We start from the raw sequence: 19,613 nt of genomic DNA on the forward strand, positions 1-19,613 counted from the left end.
CCGGAGTAACTTGGGGAATATACAAAAGGTAAGATAGGTTGATTTCTCAGCGTCTCAAAAGTCAAACAAAAATACTTCACATTACGCGACATGTAACCAAAAATTTGTAGAATGAACATCAAAACGGCTGTATCATGGCATTTGTTGTGTCTTTTGTTGTCAGCGTCAAAATGGGGGCTAGGGAAGGTACGTATTAGGATTTGTCTTGGGGTGAGTGGGTCACAGGGTGTGTACTTAGGGCTGAGGCATTCTTGAAAGTATCGCTTGCGGCTGACGCTTAATAACCGACTCTTCCGATTGGCGAACAACGCTTGGTGTATGTACCATTGATGGAGCTGCATTTGATGTTACTTAAGTGATCTGTTCGCTTGTCAGTGGTCTTGTTAAATTACTTNTGTCTTTTGTTGTCAGCGTCAAAATGGGGGCTAGGGAAGGTACGTATTAGGATTTGTCTTGGGGTGAGTGGGTCACAGGGTGTGTACTTAGGGCTGAGGCATTCTTGAAAGTATCGCTTGCGGATGACGCCTAATAACCGACTCTTCCGATTGGCGAACAACGCTTGGTGTATGTGCCATTGATGGAGCTGCATTTGATGTTACTTAAGTGATCTGTTCGCTTGTCAATGGTCTTGTTAAATTACTTGGTCCACTTGTGCAGCTCCAATACTAACGGCACGATTCTTCATCGTCACTTGTGTGTAGTATTTCTCTATTATATACTTTTAAAAAGAAATTATCGTTGTGCGGGCAGAAGCAACATGTTTTCAACGATTGTATGATCATATTACCCAAGCACTTTCTGTTCCACGTGCCGCAAACGTTCATCGCTCACGTAACGCGAGTGGTTGAATCGTCTTGGGAAATGCACCCAGCTTCTGTGCGTTGAACCCCTAAGACCACGTGCCCCTCCCGCGATTACACCCTCGCTGTTTCCTCTGGCGAATGATCTGAGTGCGCATTAGTGGCGCACTGGAATGGTATACTCCAGAGCATCGACCACGTTCGTTTTCTGTGATCGGCGAGCAGTAGCTGCGACATCAAATAAGCAATTTTGAATGATGGACTTTTACAGTCATGCATTGGCGAATTCAGTCAAACACGAGTCCTTTCACCCGGCATTTTCCGGGACTCCAGCTGTGTTCGATATGCCGGCCAGTGCATTATGATGGAGTTCTTTCGAAGGCCGTTCTGCTTTTTTCGGTGTTTTTGTGGAACCATTTGGTGCATAACTAGCATCATGGGTACTAAGATACTGCCAGATCACCCAAGGCTGGGCGGGAGCGATGAAAAATCCGGGATTGGGTTTAGATCACAGGCCTTCCGGTCAGCAGTTTCACTCCTTACCTGGTGAGCTATCTGGAGTCCCAGTAATCCACTTCAGATGATAGTGAAGAGCCTGACTTATGAAACTGTGCGGACACAGCTTATGGCTTCGCTTTTCCTTTTGGTATATTCTCTTATGTTCTGATCTTTGCCGAACCCCGCGGCTCCTACAGACTGTTGCTCATACTTCAGATGGTACCTTGTTCGGCTGGGTCAACATTCCACTCTTCGATGCGAATGGCTACCTGAGGCAAAACACCATCGTAGCCGGTTTATGGCCTCCGTGTGAACGTATGCAAGAATACCGTCCCAGTTGGTCCCAACCCAACCGCGCCAGTGACTGCCCGGTCGTTCAGGTTAGTTTCCATCGTTCCTTACAGAGACTAGGAATTTCGAGAATCCCGTATGCAAACTCAGGTACCCGTACTGGAGATGAAAACGAAGACTTCAGTGTTGTCAGCTCTGCTGATACAGCACTCGTCCAGTAAACTAGAGGTCGTGGATTCAGGTCCCGCCCCATTTGCACCACGTACTTGAGTTACGATTAAAGAAGTTCAATTTAGTTCCAAAAATACTGCAGCACTGTTTGGTTGAAATGACTTTCTATCGGTCTCTTTATGATTCCATAGATTTGCCTTCCGGAATACCAATACGACATTGAATTTCCCCTCATACAGCCGGATAACACGGAAATATTCGAGTGAGTTTATCCATTACTGACGAATAGAAAGTAGCTGGATGACCAGCTTTTTATGATGATTGTTTGGTGTATGCAATGTAATTAATCGTTCAACTGTAACATCCTCTCTGTGCGTAGCTGCAATACCACCCGAAGAAAGCTGTTCTATCTTCTGTTGTTCCCACTCCAGTGCCTAGTGCCAGAAAGAACTCACCGACAGGGATACACAACAGCTGTATTCCGAACAAGCGAGTGAGTGCATGCGAGCGAGCGAGGGAAGTCGATTCATGCACAAGCCAAATTGAAGCAAAGGATTGGCTGGTCTGAGTCATGTGATGCCGCGTGCGAGTGCAAAAGTTACTACGGCCCCGCGCTATTTAAAGGTCACTTTCTGACATTGATCCAGGCTGTCTGCTTGGCGTTTGGTGAACACCCATCAGCATCAGTCGTGCTTCCATGAAATGCCTGAATGCTGATCACATTCGGTCATGCTTCTGTGGCGTGTCTCAACACCCATCGGATTTTGATACATTGCTTGAATGATTCACTAGCCTGGATGCTTGTCGGCCTTCCTATTAGGATTTAGTGGAGTTTTAGGGCCTCAACAGGTTCCGGGAGTTCTGGGGTTACTTTCAGGAATCTGACCTTCGTGATAGAAGCATGGGGTCTGATATATTGCCAGGTTGTCCAAGCACACACAGGATCACCCGAGCTCGATTCGATATGTTACAAGGTCAATGACAATTCGTAAACGCAGACGAGGGATTTAAGTACCGTCCTAACACTGTCTTCCTCCGAACTTGAGCTTCACACAACATATTTGACATGCTTTTGAGTTGCAGAAGCATGCAACTTTGGAATTGTAAATCAATATATATATATATATATATATATATATATATCGGTAAACTTTACGTTGTCTATATCGGCATACCATCCTTACATGCTTCTCCGATTTTCAGTAAGACTTAACGCGTATACGCTAGGATCGTTTTCTGTCTTTTTTTTATAAACCATCGGTCCTGCACGTGATAAGGTGTCAAGTAAGCCTTACTGTACTCCATCACACGTTCGCTCAGATTTACTCAAAGGCGTCAAGTGATAAAAACGAAGATCTGCATTACTTTTTCCTCTGGTCTGTTTGATAATACTGGTGTGTTGTAAAAGACGTATGGTTCTCAGAAGTTGATGAATAGTCAGCTCGTGGTTGTTCCGATTTGCTCAAACATTGTGACATCAGTTGACATAGTGGATGGGTTCAGATAAAAATTACTGTTAGGTTAGTTGTTTTCCCCTTCTTTTTTCAGTAGACGAAGAGGAGCTATACACAGTTCTTCATTGGTTCGATGTCTACCTAAAACCCGGAAGGAGCAGTAGAATGTTTAACCGGTTCCACGGATCATGCGTAGAACCAAATTTTTCAGCTGTTCACGTACCACAGTTGAAAACATTTTCAATTTTGCCTATAGGCGTTCATTTTAACTCTCTGTTCAATGTCAGTAGTCGTGTTGACGGTAGTTTATCCCAGTAGAAGGTGCTTATGTGCTCAAATTCACTCCTACGATTTTGAGTATCAGTAATAGCTTCGAGAACAACGAAATTATTCCACCAACCCCATGTTCTTGTTCTCTCGGTTCTCATTTACCATTTGTGTGCAATCGGTTAGTCTGTAGTCTGGAAAAGTTGAGGTTTTCGTTCGACCAAATCGAATCACAGCGGAGTGACAGCCGACCGTTTCATCGGTTAGTGTCATCGCTGCGTTGGTTTTGGATATTCCTACTTCTTTTCTTGATTGCGGCAGTCCAGTTACTCTATGCTAATTGCCATTGCAGGCAGTATCGTGCAATTTACATTCTGTGGTAGTATGACACGATCTATGGTAATTGAATGGTCACCAATTGGGTTAATCTTGCAGTACCAGATAGGGGAACTCTTTCAGCTACACAATGGTTGCATTTTCTACACCCTTAACACCACGGATTGCCGTTTGAATTGGTCCATAGTGATGTATGTTTGTAGCCTTCTCAGGTTTAGTTGGGGATCCTGTCTACTCGCGATGCAATATGAAAAATTAATCCTCGATACAATCGAAATAGCGGTCTCTCGCTTATCGACGTCCGTCATTCCGTTTGTGTATATGTTCTCCCTTTTGAGGTTGATCGAATTCGCTCGTTCCGCTTAATAGGAAACGACTCTCGACTGGGCCACTATGATCAAGTTTGGAAGTGGCCGTAATAAGTTCTGACAGAATATTTCCAGTACCGTCACTATACGCTGCGCATCAAACTTTTCAGCTTGGTTGAAGCTGCCACAATTGGATGCTTGTCTTCATTAATACCTATCAGTGCGCATCCTGATGTTTGCACCTGTCTGTTCCGCGAGTCGATCACAAGCAACATAACACTAAACTTGATGCTTTTACCCATTCAAGTAAGAAGCGTGAGCCCAATTTTTGCAGAAAGTTGGTTTCTTCTACTCTATGCCATTCTCTTTTCCAGAAAAAATGCTCGAACGAAAAGCGATGGTTTGGTATCCGAGGCGAACAAAGCCATATCCCACGCCCAGTGTTCGATTTTTATGCATTCGATCAACCCAGATCTTTCCGGTCGTGCAGCCACACGCTGTCTGGCTTTGTACAGTGAAGCAGCTTCTGCAAGTCATCGTGCGGGCCGGCTGTGCAAAAATCACACACCCCTTCCTGGTCTTAGACTCGGTGCGCTGAATCCAGTCTCCTCTGGTGATCAGTACACGTCGGCCTCAGTATCACCCACATCAACCATTGACCCGATCGGTAGCACCTTGTCCTTCCCACCAGGTGTGGCTGTAGAAGTGCTCTGGAATCTACGGTGGCATTTACACGAGCAACCGAGCGCCCTAGTGGCTCTGCTGACGAGTGTGTTGGTTGTCTGGCCGCAAGAGACCCGTGGAGTAGAATCCACTCGTCCGGTTGTTTGGTCCTGGTCTGCATTGCTGCGCGCCGTGTACAGGTGAGGCAATGTGTCTTCCCGTCTAAGATTCGTTTGGGAATACTTACTATGAGTATTTCACTCCTTTTATTTTGTCCCTCCATTTCTCCACAGCACAACCATTAGTTAGGTTTGTTCTAACTGTTTTCATTAGCTAGTTCGACTGTTTTATCCCTTTTTCCCCCTCTAAGGCTGTGCGCTTGCTAATTGTTCATACTTATATCGACTCATTCTGTGTACCGTGCGCGTTTTCTGATGACGCTTCTGTAAGTGTGCTATTTGCTCCTAACACGTGTGCAGAATATACAACATAATTATTACTAGCTGTCCGCCATGTATTGAGCTGCTCATTTGTGAGGTACGGTCTCACCAATAAAGAGTCATCCTGTCCTTTCGCGCCTCCCATATCTAGTTTTCAGGTCAGCCGCGGCTTGAATAGGTGTACTACATGCAAAAACTGCCACATATCGGTACAACGCCTTAACAAAAGCTCCAAAGTAACTGAGGCATACAAGACCAACCCCCGGGAAGGGAACTCACCACATTGTGACACTTGAATAATACAACAACCGTATATCTGACCCCGTATTCAACTCCAGTACCTTGTGTAGAGTTTAGGCGAACTCTGAATGCACTACCTAAATACCATCATAGGTTTACCGACTTGTTGTTCTTGTTCACGAGACATTAGCACTTCCTCGAACAGGCAGCGGGTATTATCATCTGCATTAGTTATCGGGTCCACTGCATATCACACCACAAACTGACATGTACGCAACCGATCTTCCTAATTATGCATACTTTTCGCTTTGCTATACTTTTTTAAGCCCCGCCGCTCGCCGATCTCCCAAATGTCAGTCGACCGCCAGCCTCCGAAACGCGGTCAATATTATTGATAGCTTTNCTCGCCGATCTCCCAAATCCAGTCGACCGCCAGCCTCCGAAACGCGGTCAATATTATTGATAGCTTTCGAACCGCAACCGCATGCTAGCCCCAACAAACAGCTGTCTTGCCAGTGTGACTTTTCCCCTGTAAACTAAACTTCATCAGTCCCATTATACGTGATACATTTTTGTAACCGACAGACAGCTAAGCCTCCGGGGAATCATAGTTTTGAATTTGGTTATTGATGCCTTTTAGTGCATTGTGATACATTAGGCTTATCGGTTGGACGGGGTGTTTTGAAAGTTTAACTCAAATGGGTGGGAACTGCCTGCTGATGTTATTGTCCTTGTGATTTCGCTTTCTTAAGCCTACTTGTCGGATTTCCACCCGCTTCTCCCGGTCTTGCACTCCGTCTTCTGGCTCCTGATGTTGCCGACCAGGCTATTCGTCACTGGGCTGTCCAGTCCCTGGCAGTTCTGCCTCCAGATATTCTCCTACATTATTTACCCCAACTATTGGAAGTGAGTTTACGGCTTCTGGCCCAAGAGGATGTGTAATTTTTATTGCTTCGAACCAGTGACACGATTCTAGATAGTGAGGTAATTTTACGATTTGGTACGGAGAATAACACTTCCTTTAGTGGTTCCGTGGTTTGGCCTGCGGGGTATTTGTTCTAACCACTGTAACCTGACGGGGTTTACCTTCTGTTATGGTGATCCCACATTGTGTAGCGTTCTTTTAGGGTGCTTGAATGCGGGGTGTGGCGAGCATCATGTTCCTGCTAGAAACGGATGGTCAACTTTTGCATGGTATCCCGTATGCTTTCGAATCTGCACACCAAACTACTGTTTTTTACCGTCATACACATTCTCAGAAGAATGTTGAGAAAAGCACACTAGGAAGCACAAAACGAGCCCATTAGTTAGGATTGTCAACGCCTCGCACAACGTGTGTCTCAATGGAGGTCATCGTGTGATCCCATGCAACTTCGCGTTTTTTGCTGAAAACTCGAGAGCAAGCAAACATGTTTTGAGGCTGATAGGGTCAGATACAATCTGCAGGGGGGGGGGGGGAGAAATTCAGCTAAAATTTATTCTGGAAAACGCACTAACCGATAATGATGGGCGACCACCTTTCTATATACGTTACCATAGGTGTGGGGCAGCCTAGAACTTAACCCCGAAACGGGAAGCGTCGAGTGTATCGCTGTGTAGTAATGGTAAACAGCCTTTTATTTTATGCTTATAAAACATATGGCAAAACCATTGCAGTAATCCGACAACATATTCTTTATCTAACTGGAAGATTTTCTTTTCTTGATTTGTCACTGAGCCATGAGATCCCGCTTCCTCTAATTTTTTCTATATCATTCCAGACTGTCAACTACGATATCTATCTGGACTACTCGGGACTTGCGTCGCTTCTTCTCCAGCGGTCTAGTTCGTCAATGCGGTTTGCCAACGCTCTGTTCTGGTACGGGGTTCTGTTTTTTCCGTGGACGATGGGCTTTTTAGCACTACAGAAAGTTGCAACCCTGTGCGGCTACTGCTGTGGTGACTGGAACCTTATTCCTTGGTCGTTTCACTTAGAAGATCCTCTCCATTAAAGGTTATAGATGGGAATGGCTTAATTGTCCCTAAGTGAAGAAATCTACACCAAAATAGCTCACCGTTTTACCCCATAACTGAGGAAACTGGCGATGGACAGTTTGTGGGTGCCCGTGGGGGTTTGATATCTAGGTTGAACTTTCATCCTACACTGAAAAGCCGAGCAGCACCATACAGCTGTTCCATCTTGTTCAGTCTCACCGTTAGAGCTGGCACGTCCCTAGAGAGATTCGAATAAGCGATCCTCTGATGGTTACCTGAGTCTCGCATCAGTCATCTACGAGTGGCTGATCAGCAACGACTAATTCGCAGTGGTACCTTTCATTTATGGTGTTCATATCGCTTGACCCGGATCTCAGGTGGGACGCCCTTTCTATCCCCAGGACTCTCTGGTTTATGCACTGAAGTTCTCCGTCCTCCGCACTGGTGATTTTGATTTCATCCGTCACAAACACAAGAATTCCAAATCTGTTCGCACCCATGTGTCGAATTGTCTTGATTTATCACATGATGTATAACACTTGTTATACTTTGCTCGTTCTCAAATTTATCCTTTATAAGAAACGCTTAGAGCGTCGCTCTATGGACATTTCTCCGGAATGAATTTTTCAAAAAAACAAGCAAAGCTCGTATTTCAGCGCCAAAAGAAGCCCATATCTTAGGCAACTCATAAGGTTGCTGAACATTCTTCTAAGCCGACGACCGGCTTCGCACTTATTGGGGCCCATCAGGTAGGCGCAGACCCCGAGTTTCCGTCAACTTTAGGTCCTACTTGAACCCAAATTGCTCGAATTTTGGCGACATACACTCACTTGCAAACAAATTTAGTTTTGCGAGAGACTCACCTGGAACGCAGCTAAATCTCTCACCTAGACCGCTGGGTGAATGTACCCCAAAACCAAATTTGTTTGCAAAGTTGTTTGTTCGCCAAGCCTATATCTTACTTTAATTTTTTCGCAAATATACAGTGGTATTGAAGGTATTGTTGCAGAGTGGTCCTACGAATTTATCTCCAGTAAGACTTAAAATATCCTCATTCTACCAGTAAACCAACAATTTTAACATGAATAAATGCCTTCTCCCCACCATTATGTTTTCGATGGATATTCAGTGTTGGTGGCTTCTTTCTCTATCATCTCCATTGTCTTCGGATGCGTGAACCGTCTAAGCGAATTAAATGGAGTCATCCAAACTCACTGAGTGGTATAATTGTCCTCGATCTTGAGCTAGGTCGGTGGTCAAGGCGCGAACTTAGTGATCAGAAGGTCGTGGACTGACCCAACCCCGGCATTTTGACTGTCCCTGTCTTTGTTGGGTAACCTGGTAGTATCTGTGCCTTCAGCTTCCTTTGGGTGGCATGGCGGCTGGACACCGAAAGGTGTTACAACTGAACGATTATTATCAATATACATGTCATCGTAACCTAGTAGAATCTCTCCATTCATGCTCGTGATTGACAATTTATTTCTCTTCCTTACTCCGCCATTGAGACTAGCCGCGATTCTCCCTGTTCCGCTCCGTGCGGCCCTCATAAAATGCCTGGAAGCCCTTTACGTAGAAACACTGCTTGCCTTATTTCAGAAAACGAGTTTGTACTGCTTCTAAAGACTACTCGAACCACCGTGTACGGCCACCGAGACTCCCAGGCTTAACTTTGGGTGTTTGTCTCTTAGTCAGCTATTCATTGGAGAAATGACCGCCTAGCAGTCGAAAAGGGTCATCATCCTAATGGCAGCACAAGCTGCCAGTTGGTTTTCTTGCTAAGTTTGATGCAATAAACATCACTTCTAACCATTTCATTTGGTGGTTTGTTAGATTTTGAGTAATTCTGTTCGGGTTATATGGGTTAACTGAAGGCAAGGTGATTGTAGGTCGACATAGGCCTTAATTTCAATCTTGGTGAATTGTCCCTCTCCATAGCTTTAATGTAAACCGGTTTGGTTCCCGTAACAATCACCGAGGTGATGTCGTCTCCCCCCCACTAAGCTATAGCTCTCACTTCGAAGCTGTCTGTGTCATGTACACAAATCACTCGCGTGAAATGTCCTGCTGAGTCCATTACTGAGGCACTAGAACCAATAGAATTGACAATAAAATCAGTTTTGTTGAATGGTAATGTGCTTTGGAAATTCGAAATCGCAGTTCTTCCGGTAGGAAGCTGTCTGTGTCAGGTACACAAATCACTCGCGTGAAATGTCCTGCTGAGTCCATTACTGAGGCACTAGAACCAATAGAATTGACAATAAAATCAGTTTTGTTGAATGGTAATGTGCTTTGGAAATTCGAAATCGCAGTTCTTCCGGTAGCCATCATATTTCACTTACCGAACAACGCCATCACCCAGTCAGGGAAAAACAGTTACCGATACATGTAGGAGACCGGGCAACTTAAGAACGAGGCACGGCTTTTTGGTATGAGATGAAATCACAAACGACGGGATCACACTTCGCCCCGGTATGCATCGGTGTGATGTATCGTTCGGAGCTGGCATCGAATCAACCATACCACTCAAAGAAAGTACGAGGGCATGAATACTGTCAGGTTGCCCAAACCCAGACAGGGGAAGTCGAGAGGCAGATGTCGGGTTCGAATCACCGATCTTCCGGTCAGTAAATTCTAGCTCTAACCAATGAGCCACCTCGCTGTCGGGATGAACCGACGAGTCTTTGGGCAAGACCAATCACATCGCTCAGACCTGAGTGCGTGTACAGGTTCACGTGTGACAATCCAGGTGCGTCCAACCTGCGGTGGTGGAGTATTGGTAACACCTGTTCCGGATGCTAGTGGCCCTAGGCTCAACCCTCTCCCTCCCCACAGTCAAGGATATGCCGCGCTGATGATAAGAGCAAAATTTCAATACAGTTTTCCCTTCATAGCCTCAAGTCGTAGCGTTGTAAGGACTACGGGATAACAAACACCGCTTAAATATTTCATCTTTCGTAGAGTTCTAATGCTGTGGAAACGTTTTTGTTCGTAATAAACATGGTGTTTATACAGATTACTGCATACGAACGTCGACAGTTCAGTTTACACGTCAAGGATACGCTGATGATAAGAGCAAAATTTCAATACAGTTTTCCCTTCATAGCCTCAAGTCGTAGCGTTGTAAGGACTACGGGATAACAAACACCGCTTAAATATTTCATCTTTCGTAGAGTTCTAATGCTGTGGAAACGTTTTTGTTCGTAATAAACATGGTGTTTATACAGATTACTGCATACGAACGTCGACAGTTCAGTTTACACATGGCGGCATTTGAGGAAGACTTCCCATACCGGATTTCTTTTCACTGTAGAAGGTCACATTGCTTTGTGTCCTGTCAATACTTTCGTCCTCACGATCCAAAGGCTCAACCAGTATCGTTAAAGAAGTTCCCTTGCCTGTTATTAAAAAGGCCATTGAATAGTGATAAGCAAGTCGCACATCTCGGCGGCCCCATCATTGCTTTTCACAGCTGTCCACCGTCCTGTATTTGTCTTTCCTAACTATATCGGTGTATGCGATCGTATTCGCAAGAAGCCCATAACCAACTTCTCTGGGTGAGAATGTCTGTTATCTCTTGTCATCACTCGCTTAGAGAGGTCTGCATTCCTGAACGGTAACGAATTATGACTTAGTCATAATGGTTGGTTCCTCCCTGTCACTCAGCGTTAGGTAGCCTGCGAATTGTCGCGCATGACTTTAGCGGACCAGAACATCAAAACTCTAGCGGACAACGCTTAGCGGTAAACCAATTCACGGCTCCCGGTCGTCGTTGGTTGAGCTCATGTCATGGTTTTTGTTGCCAAGCGCCAAATGCCTGGGTTCACATACCCGTGATCGGAGCGTCTAGGATAAACCTTGTTCTGCAGGTCCCAAGAGGCTTATAGATTGGCATAGAGGAAAGATTCAGGTGGGATTCATTTGGCTCTCCTGTTAAGACCAAATTAGTTTGCAAATGAGGCATTTCGTTTATGGTGTACATTTTGAGTTCGATTGAAATATTGCGTTGACGGGAGCTCGAGGATTTCGCTTATCGGATGAATTCTGAGACGGATTTCCTGTGGTGACTTCATTTTGGTTTCATTTCTTCTTCACCATCACCATCATATAACTACTTATTTTTTCCTCATATAGGTCTCTGACTACGGCATTATGCGCATCTCCCGCCAGCTCTCCTACCGCCGGTGTCCCATCAGTCTCATCCGATTGGCGGTCTCGCCGTCTCTTGCTTCTGAAGAGTGCTCTACTCTATCTCTCTCATCCGCGTCTGCGCAATGCTTGGCGACGTCAAGAAGAGGCAATAGGGCGGCTCACTGATGCTGGTACGCTTACTGGTGCTTGACTAGTTTCCTACTGTTAGCTATCCAGTAATTCCAGTCCTATTATTTTATTGATTAGCTCGACTCCATACGGTTTGAGCCTCATCCAGTTTTCACCATTCCGTAAGCCATATCTTTCCATTATTACTATTACTATTACTGTTATTATGTCTTGCCGGTTGCCTAATACATGCTGTTGTATTCATCGTTCCACAATTTAGCGAGATTACGCGCGAAATACGGTCATATAACTTACTCGATTTGTTTCCTGATGGTCTGCTACTGCCTCGCTACGATAGGCGTGGACTGTCTGTGGCGCTTGTAAATACCAAAATTGTTTGTTCTATGCAGCAGTTGATCGGTCAGACCCGAATTACCATATGCGTTCTTGTCATGCTATTTAACTGCATCTTCCTATCTGGGTTCTATGTTGTTGCGAACACAGTCCACCCGGATGTAGTTGTCCCTCGTGGATTCCTACACCGAATGCAGTGTCGAAGGACATGTCATAGGGTGTTTTGAAACTTCGTGAAGCATTGCTATGATTCAAACTTCAAATCCCCTAGAACTAGACACCCATCAATATCTTTGAGTCTTGTTGCAGTTACCAAGAGCCCTAACCCTGAATAAAACCAAACTTCTGAGAAAACTTCCATTGGAGACAACCTAAGGTTAGTTAGGCTAATGGGTACGGCTGATATGGTTGACTGCAGATTTCCCACCATGAAACGTGCGTGAAGTGCAGTGTTCCACCAACTAAAGTAATCTTGTATACTGATGCACCTCTGGGCATACACGAACATACTTCGCCATCGATTTCGTGGCCTGGATGATTACCGTCATCAGTAGTCACACACAGTAGAAGTCGTATTCTAAATCCATCTGTGCATTGATTTCATTGCATCAATGAGATCCCATTCAAGGGTTTCCGAATAAATACCACTATTCATCAACATACCTGGACGGCTATAGTGTCAAGTGTGGGATGGCACATGCATAAAGGGTACTTTTCAACCCAAATGACCAGATCTCTCGTGCTTTTCAATCACCTCTCTTGGGATGCATTTTAACTCGCGCACCGTATTTCGGACTGAGCCTTTCCGCTCCGGTGAGACGCTCTCTATGGGGAACTTTGTTCGGAGACAGCACTGTACTTCAGTACTAGAGGGTCAACCACTTCCCTGCACCTCTACGCTGAGGGACAGTTCTGATTTTGTGTTGTGACGGTGTGTGACTTATTGGCTGGTGGTTGAATACTTAACCGTTCGACTGCGAGCGGCTGATCAGCAGCGTGATGAGCTCGCACTTAGACAGGAAATAGGATGAGTGGCGCTACATCCTCTATAAGTACGAATTACTTAATTACGGTGTGGATCAGCTGCCCATGGCCGAACAACAGATCTCAGGTTCGAAACTCTAGGGTTTCGCCAGATGCACATTGCTGACGATTCACACTAATTTTGGGGTTTTGCGGGATAGGTATGTTTGTTCATAGCCACACCACTCTCGTTTGAACGGCCGTGTTCCTGTTCTGGCGTAATTATTCCGGTGAGTCCACACCAAAGAGAAGCACTGGACTCGAGTTTCGCTCTTATTAGAGCTCATCAGCAGTGCATATCCAATGGCCGGGATTTGAACCCCGGACATCTGACATGCGAGGCGAGCGTGTAACCACTATTACACCAACGCACGTTGGGCGCATCTGAATTATCACGTCTGAATAGGCGAACTTGTTCACACTTGAGCGATGCGATTGGTGTGCCCGACTCATCGAACGACGACCCAGTAACTGTCCTGGTTGTGACGATCGATTTGACCTGCCGTCAGGACTTCCCAGTTAGGTAGCGTGGCACACGCTTGAAACAATAAGGTTGGAATTATAGTATAGTACTTCTTGGATTTTCAGCATAAACTGACCTCACTTACCTAACGATATCTCCATTAGTAAATTGTAAGCAGCTCGCGGTTTTTGTTACGGATTTTAAAAAGAACGCACGAGGGAGCAAGCTATGATTACTGATAATGCGCCATCCACTCATGGTAGTATGTTGTACTCCCTTGGCTCGGACCATGGTCCCTGTCAGCTTTACGTGATCAGGCACATTCTCACTACCAGTTGCTCGGCGAATGTGAATGTGCTGTCAACGGAATCTTTTCATGCGTAGTAATACGCGACCATACCAGTTTGAATGGGAGGAGATCCCATTATCCTTGCTTTCCTTTATCCTCTTTTTCGGCCGCCAACTTCGTAACTTCCAATAGAGGGAAATGTTGCTAGCTCAGGTAGCGTAGATGGTCGTTGGTTTGTTCCAATGGCTTTCCAATGGTTGATATGCATTTTTGCCTCAAGGACGAAGCCCTAAATGTGCATAGGTCTACCATCCACTGGTTATTAATAATAGTGATAATTTCATCTCCTCTGTAGCACTCGCTGTTAAGCGAGCCAAAGCAGGCAGCGGAGCCATACGTGAAACTATTCTTCAGAACCACATGCGCTCGTTCATGGAATGGTTAAATGCAGGTAGTTGTCAGCCTTCGATGACGTGCGACCAATCTGCGTCAGAGTTCTCAAATTCGCCACCGCGTCTACCTGAAAAACATTCCCCCCTAATAGTTTTGGACGAGCCGTCTGAGAAATCGACGCAAGAGGAAGAATTAGAGAAGACACAAGAACAAGCTGTCTCATCGCACTTATCGAAATCGAGCACTGTCGTGGCTTCAAACTCCATCTCCATGTATGACGTTGGTTTTCGTATGCCTTACAATCCCGGACTGTTGACGCATCGGTTGGATATCGCGGTAGGTAATATGTATGCATCATCCATCCTTCTTCGTGCCCTCAGATGATCTCACTAATGTACACAGATAATCCTACTCACAAAAAGCTGCTTTCATATCAAAATTTCAAGCCTATCCTAGGTGTGGCTCTAATCTCTTGGGTGATTGGTGTGATACCATCAATATTCTAAGTTGCGTATTCCGTCTTCATGTTTTCCGATCCATGATTTTCACTTCATGCCTCGTCCGTCTTCGAAGTTCTTCCTGTTTGGCTTTCACCCAAGATATTTCACCTCATTGTGCGTAGAGTTCGTATCACGGTCGCAGGGCTTGACATCCTTTTTTCCGCCTATTGGTCCTAAACTACTATCTGGTGGCATACGTGAGGACGTATTATCGACGTGAGTTCCGGGTACTCCCTGACTTGTCACGCTGGTTTGTTTCTCACCGCTTTGATAATCCATGATATTCATCATGCCGTTCACCACAAGTCATAGAGTATGAGGGGGCGTTGTTTCAATTCGCGAAATCGAGTGGCTGACGGGAAGTGGTGTTTTGGGCTACTCGTGGGAGTCGTTTTTCTTCAGAGGCTACCGTCTTAAATGCGAATTGTACGGTTCATTGCATGATCACTCACCGCGTAATGCCTGAAGCTGAACTGACAGTTGTTCTTTTCATCAATATTTCTGTGTGAAAATGCTGGACTACTGACTATTTCGTTCCAACATGTACTTCATCCCTTTCATTCTTTATTCCTATCAGGCATGTACCTACTTCGCTTCATTCACTTGTCCGTTACGTTTGGTCTTCCATGCCCTAGATACGGGGGCTGAGCCAATAATGACGATGTTCAAGGTACGTTATCTTTTACGTGTGAAACTCTTCACTATCGGAATACTATGTTGCACTGCCGACTCTTTTTGAATTTCCGTCAACCTTCAAGGTGTACCCTTCAACAGTGACAGTTTTAGCCCAGTGAGGTCCTGCTTGGTTACAGAATGTACGTACCTTACGATGCCCGAAACAGACATTAAAAACTTCTCTACCTTTCAACAGAACTCGAAATAAAAGTATCCCTTCATCGTGTTGAGTCCGACCCGACATCTTTCACTATTAAATATAAGTGGAGCACTGATGGACAGATAGACTTTAAGGCTAAGATGTGACAGTGTGCACTGAAGTCGATGGTGAGCATGTCATATAGAGTTCCTAACCACATGCAAGCTGAATCACGTGAATTCGGAAGTACTGAGGCCCCCACAGTGCTCAGCTAAACGGTATCCAGTATCGTTTCCCCTTCCATCGTCATGTTCTGTCTATCCCGGATCTTCCGTTAGAAAGGCTGTAAATTGGAAGTGTTGGTTAAGTTCACGTACCAGTCACACGTTGCAAGCTTTTCTGCTTACGCGCTCGCTTGTCGACCACATCGTGTTGCTAATTAAATTCTCAGAAGAAATCATTGGTCAAGTTGTTGAAGGGGAAAGAAGATCATGTCTCACGGTTATTCTGTAGTGTTGGTGGAATGCGTTTCTGACGCCAGAATTTAATGCAAGTAGATGGTCACAATGACCCATCCCCTGACTTCACCCCTCACAGTACACTCAAGGCGTTTGCCACTGCCGATCAATGCACATAAGCTCCTCATTTTGAAGTTTTAATAGGATACCTGGTTTTGTGAAAACCGCAGCAGGACTTTGGAGGCACAAAAAGCCTGCCACTCTGTTGCTTCCATAATTTGTTGCCCGAATGTGAACATTTACGATAGTTCGGTAGCAGTTCGATGCTCTATCATCCCTATTATACAGCTCCAAAAAAATTCAAACCATCTACGTCCCACGTCGCATAATTGTGCCTTTTTAGCTCATAGTCTGGAATTTCACTGTTATCTTCGTGTATACTTCTACTTCTAGTGGGAGCTTCACCTCATCCCTATTTTTGTGGCTCTTTTAGAACGGGTTGATCTTTAGGACGTTTAAAAAAATTCCTGAACGCTGTGGCTTTCGATCAATATTTCTCCTCGGTCTGCTATATCGACGTCCTTTAACCCTATTTTCCTCGCTTTCTGCTTGTTTCCTTTTTTCCTTACTTCTTTAGGTGGGCGATGATCTACGCAAAGACAGCCTTATTACACAGCTGACGTTTTTGATGGACCGTATTTGGCTAGAATCCGGCTTGGATCTCAGAATGATTCATTTTCGCACTGTGCCTACTGGTGACAAACAGGGACTGATTGAACTGGTATGTTCCAGCATCCATCTTCTGATCATCTTCTGCGGTTGGCCTCATCTGATGTTTTACCATTCTATACTCACATGTTTAGCTATAAAGCACACATCTCTAAGAGCGCACACGGAGTTCGATTCATTTCAACACACTTTTTGAGATAAATTCTCTCTGTGTGGATCCTTTGGTGTATTGAGTGCGAAATTAACCGGAACACCAGACATGCACCTTTGCAAGAGTTTTCAGTCACCGGAATGTCTTCTGTGCACTCTTGTGGAACCTGATTGTGCCGTTCATCCAAGGTTTAACATACGCAATCTTCCCCTCGAGTACCTCTGTTTCAGCAGCGTAGCAAGGTTTAATTAGCTGCTACTGAATCTCTGATATCTATATTGTATCTATCTATATTGCAGTTGGTGTGATACTATATTATCCACGAAGGTGATAGTTTTTGAGATTATGTTACATTACTGAGACCCAATCGGACATTTGTGCAACTCATCTCCCAGTCATGAAAAACAAACTAATTTTTTGTTGCATTTTGAGATACCTTGAAGTCAGGGCGGATTTTCTCACCTTGCCTACCTAGTTCAATAATCGAAATGCCATACCGTGGAATAACATTATTTCGGTAACTTTATCGGATATGTGGTTTATACTTCCTGGATTTGAGTAAACAAAGACAAATACCCATTTTCTGCTAACACAATTTTTGCTTTTCGCTCACATGTTAGAGGACTTTTAAGAGAGAAGCGCCAGAACTTTTATGCGGGTCTAAGTATGGTAGTATGATTCATTTGTGTTCAATTCTTTGGACTGCAGAATAACCGCGTACTTTGATTTATTTGTCAATAGAACAAATGATTTGCTGCTACAAGGGAACGATCTGAGCTTTGTGAAGGCGAAATCTGTGTATATTTTTGTTTACGAATTATCTGGAGATGGATATGGAATCGATTACTGTGATAGCTGTTCAAGTTTTGCGTACGTCTAAGACTTTCACAAGAAGTTGTCAATGTCTTCAGCATTTTTAAGTTTCTACTTTCCCAACTGGATAATATGTACATCTCTGAGCACTGACGATGAAGGACAGGATGCTGACCAAGAAATGCTGTTGTTGCTGATGATTCTCAATTCAAGCCTGTCTCCAAAATTTTTGCGTAAATGTTTTCGAAAGCTCTCACCATAAAGTTTGACTAAAGCTGCCTTATTTGCCTGTCGTTTTTCACTTCTATCGTCATTCCCAACTACTTACAAAGAACAAAGTAGCAATGATAATTTCAATCGCCTGTTGCGAAAGCGACTACAGTCTATGCTTTGCGACGTGATCACGTTGATCAAAGGATGGCTCTCTAGCTGAGTTGTATATGCACTGAGCTGTTCGCACAACTGGGTTTGTCAGCTCAACTTTGGGTCAATAGATGTAAGGTTTCTGTTCCCCTTACATTCCATGGATTCCGCCATGTGCTTCCCTTGATTCGCACATCCAAGAAAGACGCTGTATGGTTGGATTATAGGGATAAAGTGAGCTTGATATAGGTCTCGAGGCAATTGACCTGCATTGACTCCTTCTGAGGAACCTTATGGACCAGTGGAATCACTCTTTGTCCTCTCTGTATGAGGTGCAACTTTCGGCAGCCTATGTGAGATTCGTACGCTTGTGATGGAACGACTGGACACAATCTGAAGCGTGTTGTCAGCTGCATCCTCTATTCCGTCCCACAACAATGGGAGCGCACCCTGATAGTCCCAGTTGTCATTCTTTAAAGTCTCAGTAAATATGTTTATTATGTGTGCCACTCTAACTTTGCCGACGTTTATTGCTTTTTCGGGAAATCCACTGACAACGTTTATATTATTCATTGAATTTAATGAATGTTTTACAAACTCCACTTCTGGAATTATTCCTACACCTCGTTCCTGCAGCTATGTCCCGTCACATGACGGGTGCGATGTGTGTCATCGGTTGTGATACGTTCAGCGATGATGTAGGACTAACGATATGACAAGTTTTTAACTGCTCGCGAATTGCAGGAAAACTTCAGCCATGGTTTCTTGCGTGTTGAACTTTGTGCGTAGTTGATGTTTTAGATGTCCAAACAAACTCCAAATTTCTGTAAACGGAGATCTGGTTTCTTCATTAACTACTAACCATTTATTGTACAAACCTAACCGTCGAGTTGACTTTTGGTTTCCTGTTCTGTTTTAACCATTTGTGGGAGTCTAATGGATTTAGGTGTGGTAGCTGAATGGGCGTTGGGCTAAAAAACTTAAAAACCCGTGTTCTAAACTAACTTCCATAGGCGTACAGATGTAGACTGTAATATAGGGAAAGGGGGCTATGGTGATCCAGTGAAGAAACCTATGCAACTTTTGTTAACAGTATTACATTGGAGATTAATGCCAGAAGGCCTAGGATATTTCGAACGGTGGACAACAATGATACCTGTTCTATGGCGAACGATCGAAATTTAGAACTTAGTCAGACATTCAGATATACGACTTTCGACGAAACTGCCTGACAAGAATGAAAATATTTGTAAACAACAGGCTGTAGACGAAACTGCTGGAGTAGTATGGAAGTCTGGGGTGTAAGTCACAGTCGGTGGAAATCTTCGTATTTCTTTGTGCTCAGTGTGCCATGCAACTCAGACCAACAGCTTGAAAATGCAAATTATGCTGGGTTCAGGACCAATTACATATTCATTATTTTCTCTTTCAGGTATCAGAGTGTTGCACACTGAGAGAGATCCAACAACAAGTTGGTGGATTGACGGGCCCCTTCAAGGAATCAGTTATCACAAACTGGCTACAGTCCCAAAACACCACTGAGTTGGACTATATACGAGTA

At 44.5% G+C, this 19,613-nt stretch overlaps 1 protein-coding gene across 1 annotated transcript in view; it reads left to right on the forward strand.

Annotated features, from left to right (window-relative positions):
- T265_02553 (hypothetical protein) overlaps positions 1-19,613 on the forward strand; it is a gene marked incomplete at both ends in the record, with an annotated part of 65,999 nt that overhangs the window by 30,298 nt on the left and 16,088 nt on the right. The window contains 12 exons of the mRNA XM_009166832.1: positions 1,515-1,678; positions 1,952-2,022; positions 4,500-4,988; positions 6,221-6,374; positions 7,229-7,326; positions 11,577-11,764; positions 13,257-13,426; positions 13,486-13,597; positions 14,187-14,560; positions 15,302-15,394; positions 16,634-16,777; positions 19,485-19,610. Of these exons, the coding sequence (XP_009165096.1) occupies positions 1,515-1,678; positions 1,952-2,022; positions 4,500-4,988; positions 6,221-6,374; positions 7,229-7,326; positions 11,577-11,764; positions 13,257-13,426; positions 13,486-13,597; positions 14,187-14,560; positions 15,302-15,394; positions 16,634-16,777; positions 19,485-19,610 (2,183 nt within the window). The remainder of the gene's footprint in view (positions 1-1,514; positions 1,679-1,951; positions 2,023-4,499; positions 4,989-6,220; positions 6,375-7,228; positions 7,327-11,576; positions 11,765-13,256; positions 13,427-13,485; positions 13,598-14,186; positions 14,561-15,301; positions 15,395-16,633; positions 16,778-19,484; positions 19,611-19,613) is intronic.

This window comes from Opisthorchis viverrini, assembly GCF_000715545.1.
Source record: "Opisthorchis viverrini unplaced genomic scaffold opera_v5_31, whole genome shotgun sequence".
Taxonomy (NCBI): Eukaryota; Metazoa; Platyhelminthes; class Trematoda; order Opisthorchiida; family Opisthorchiidae; genus Opisthorchis; species Opisthorchis viverrini.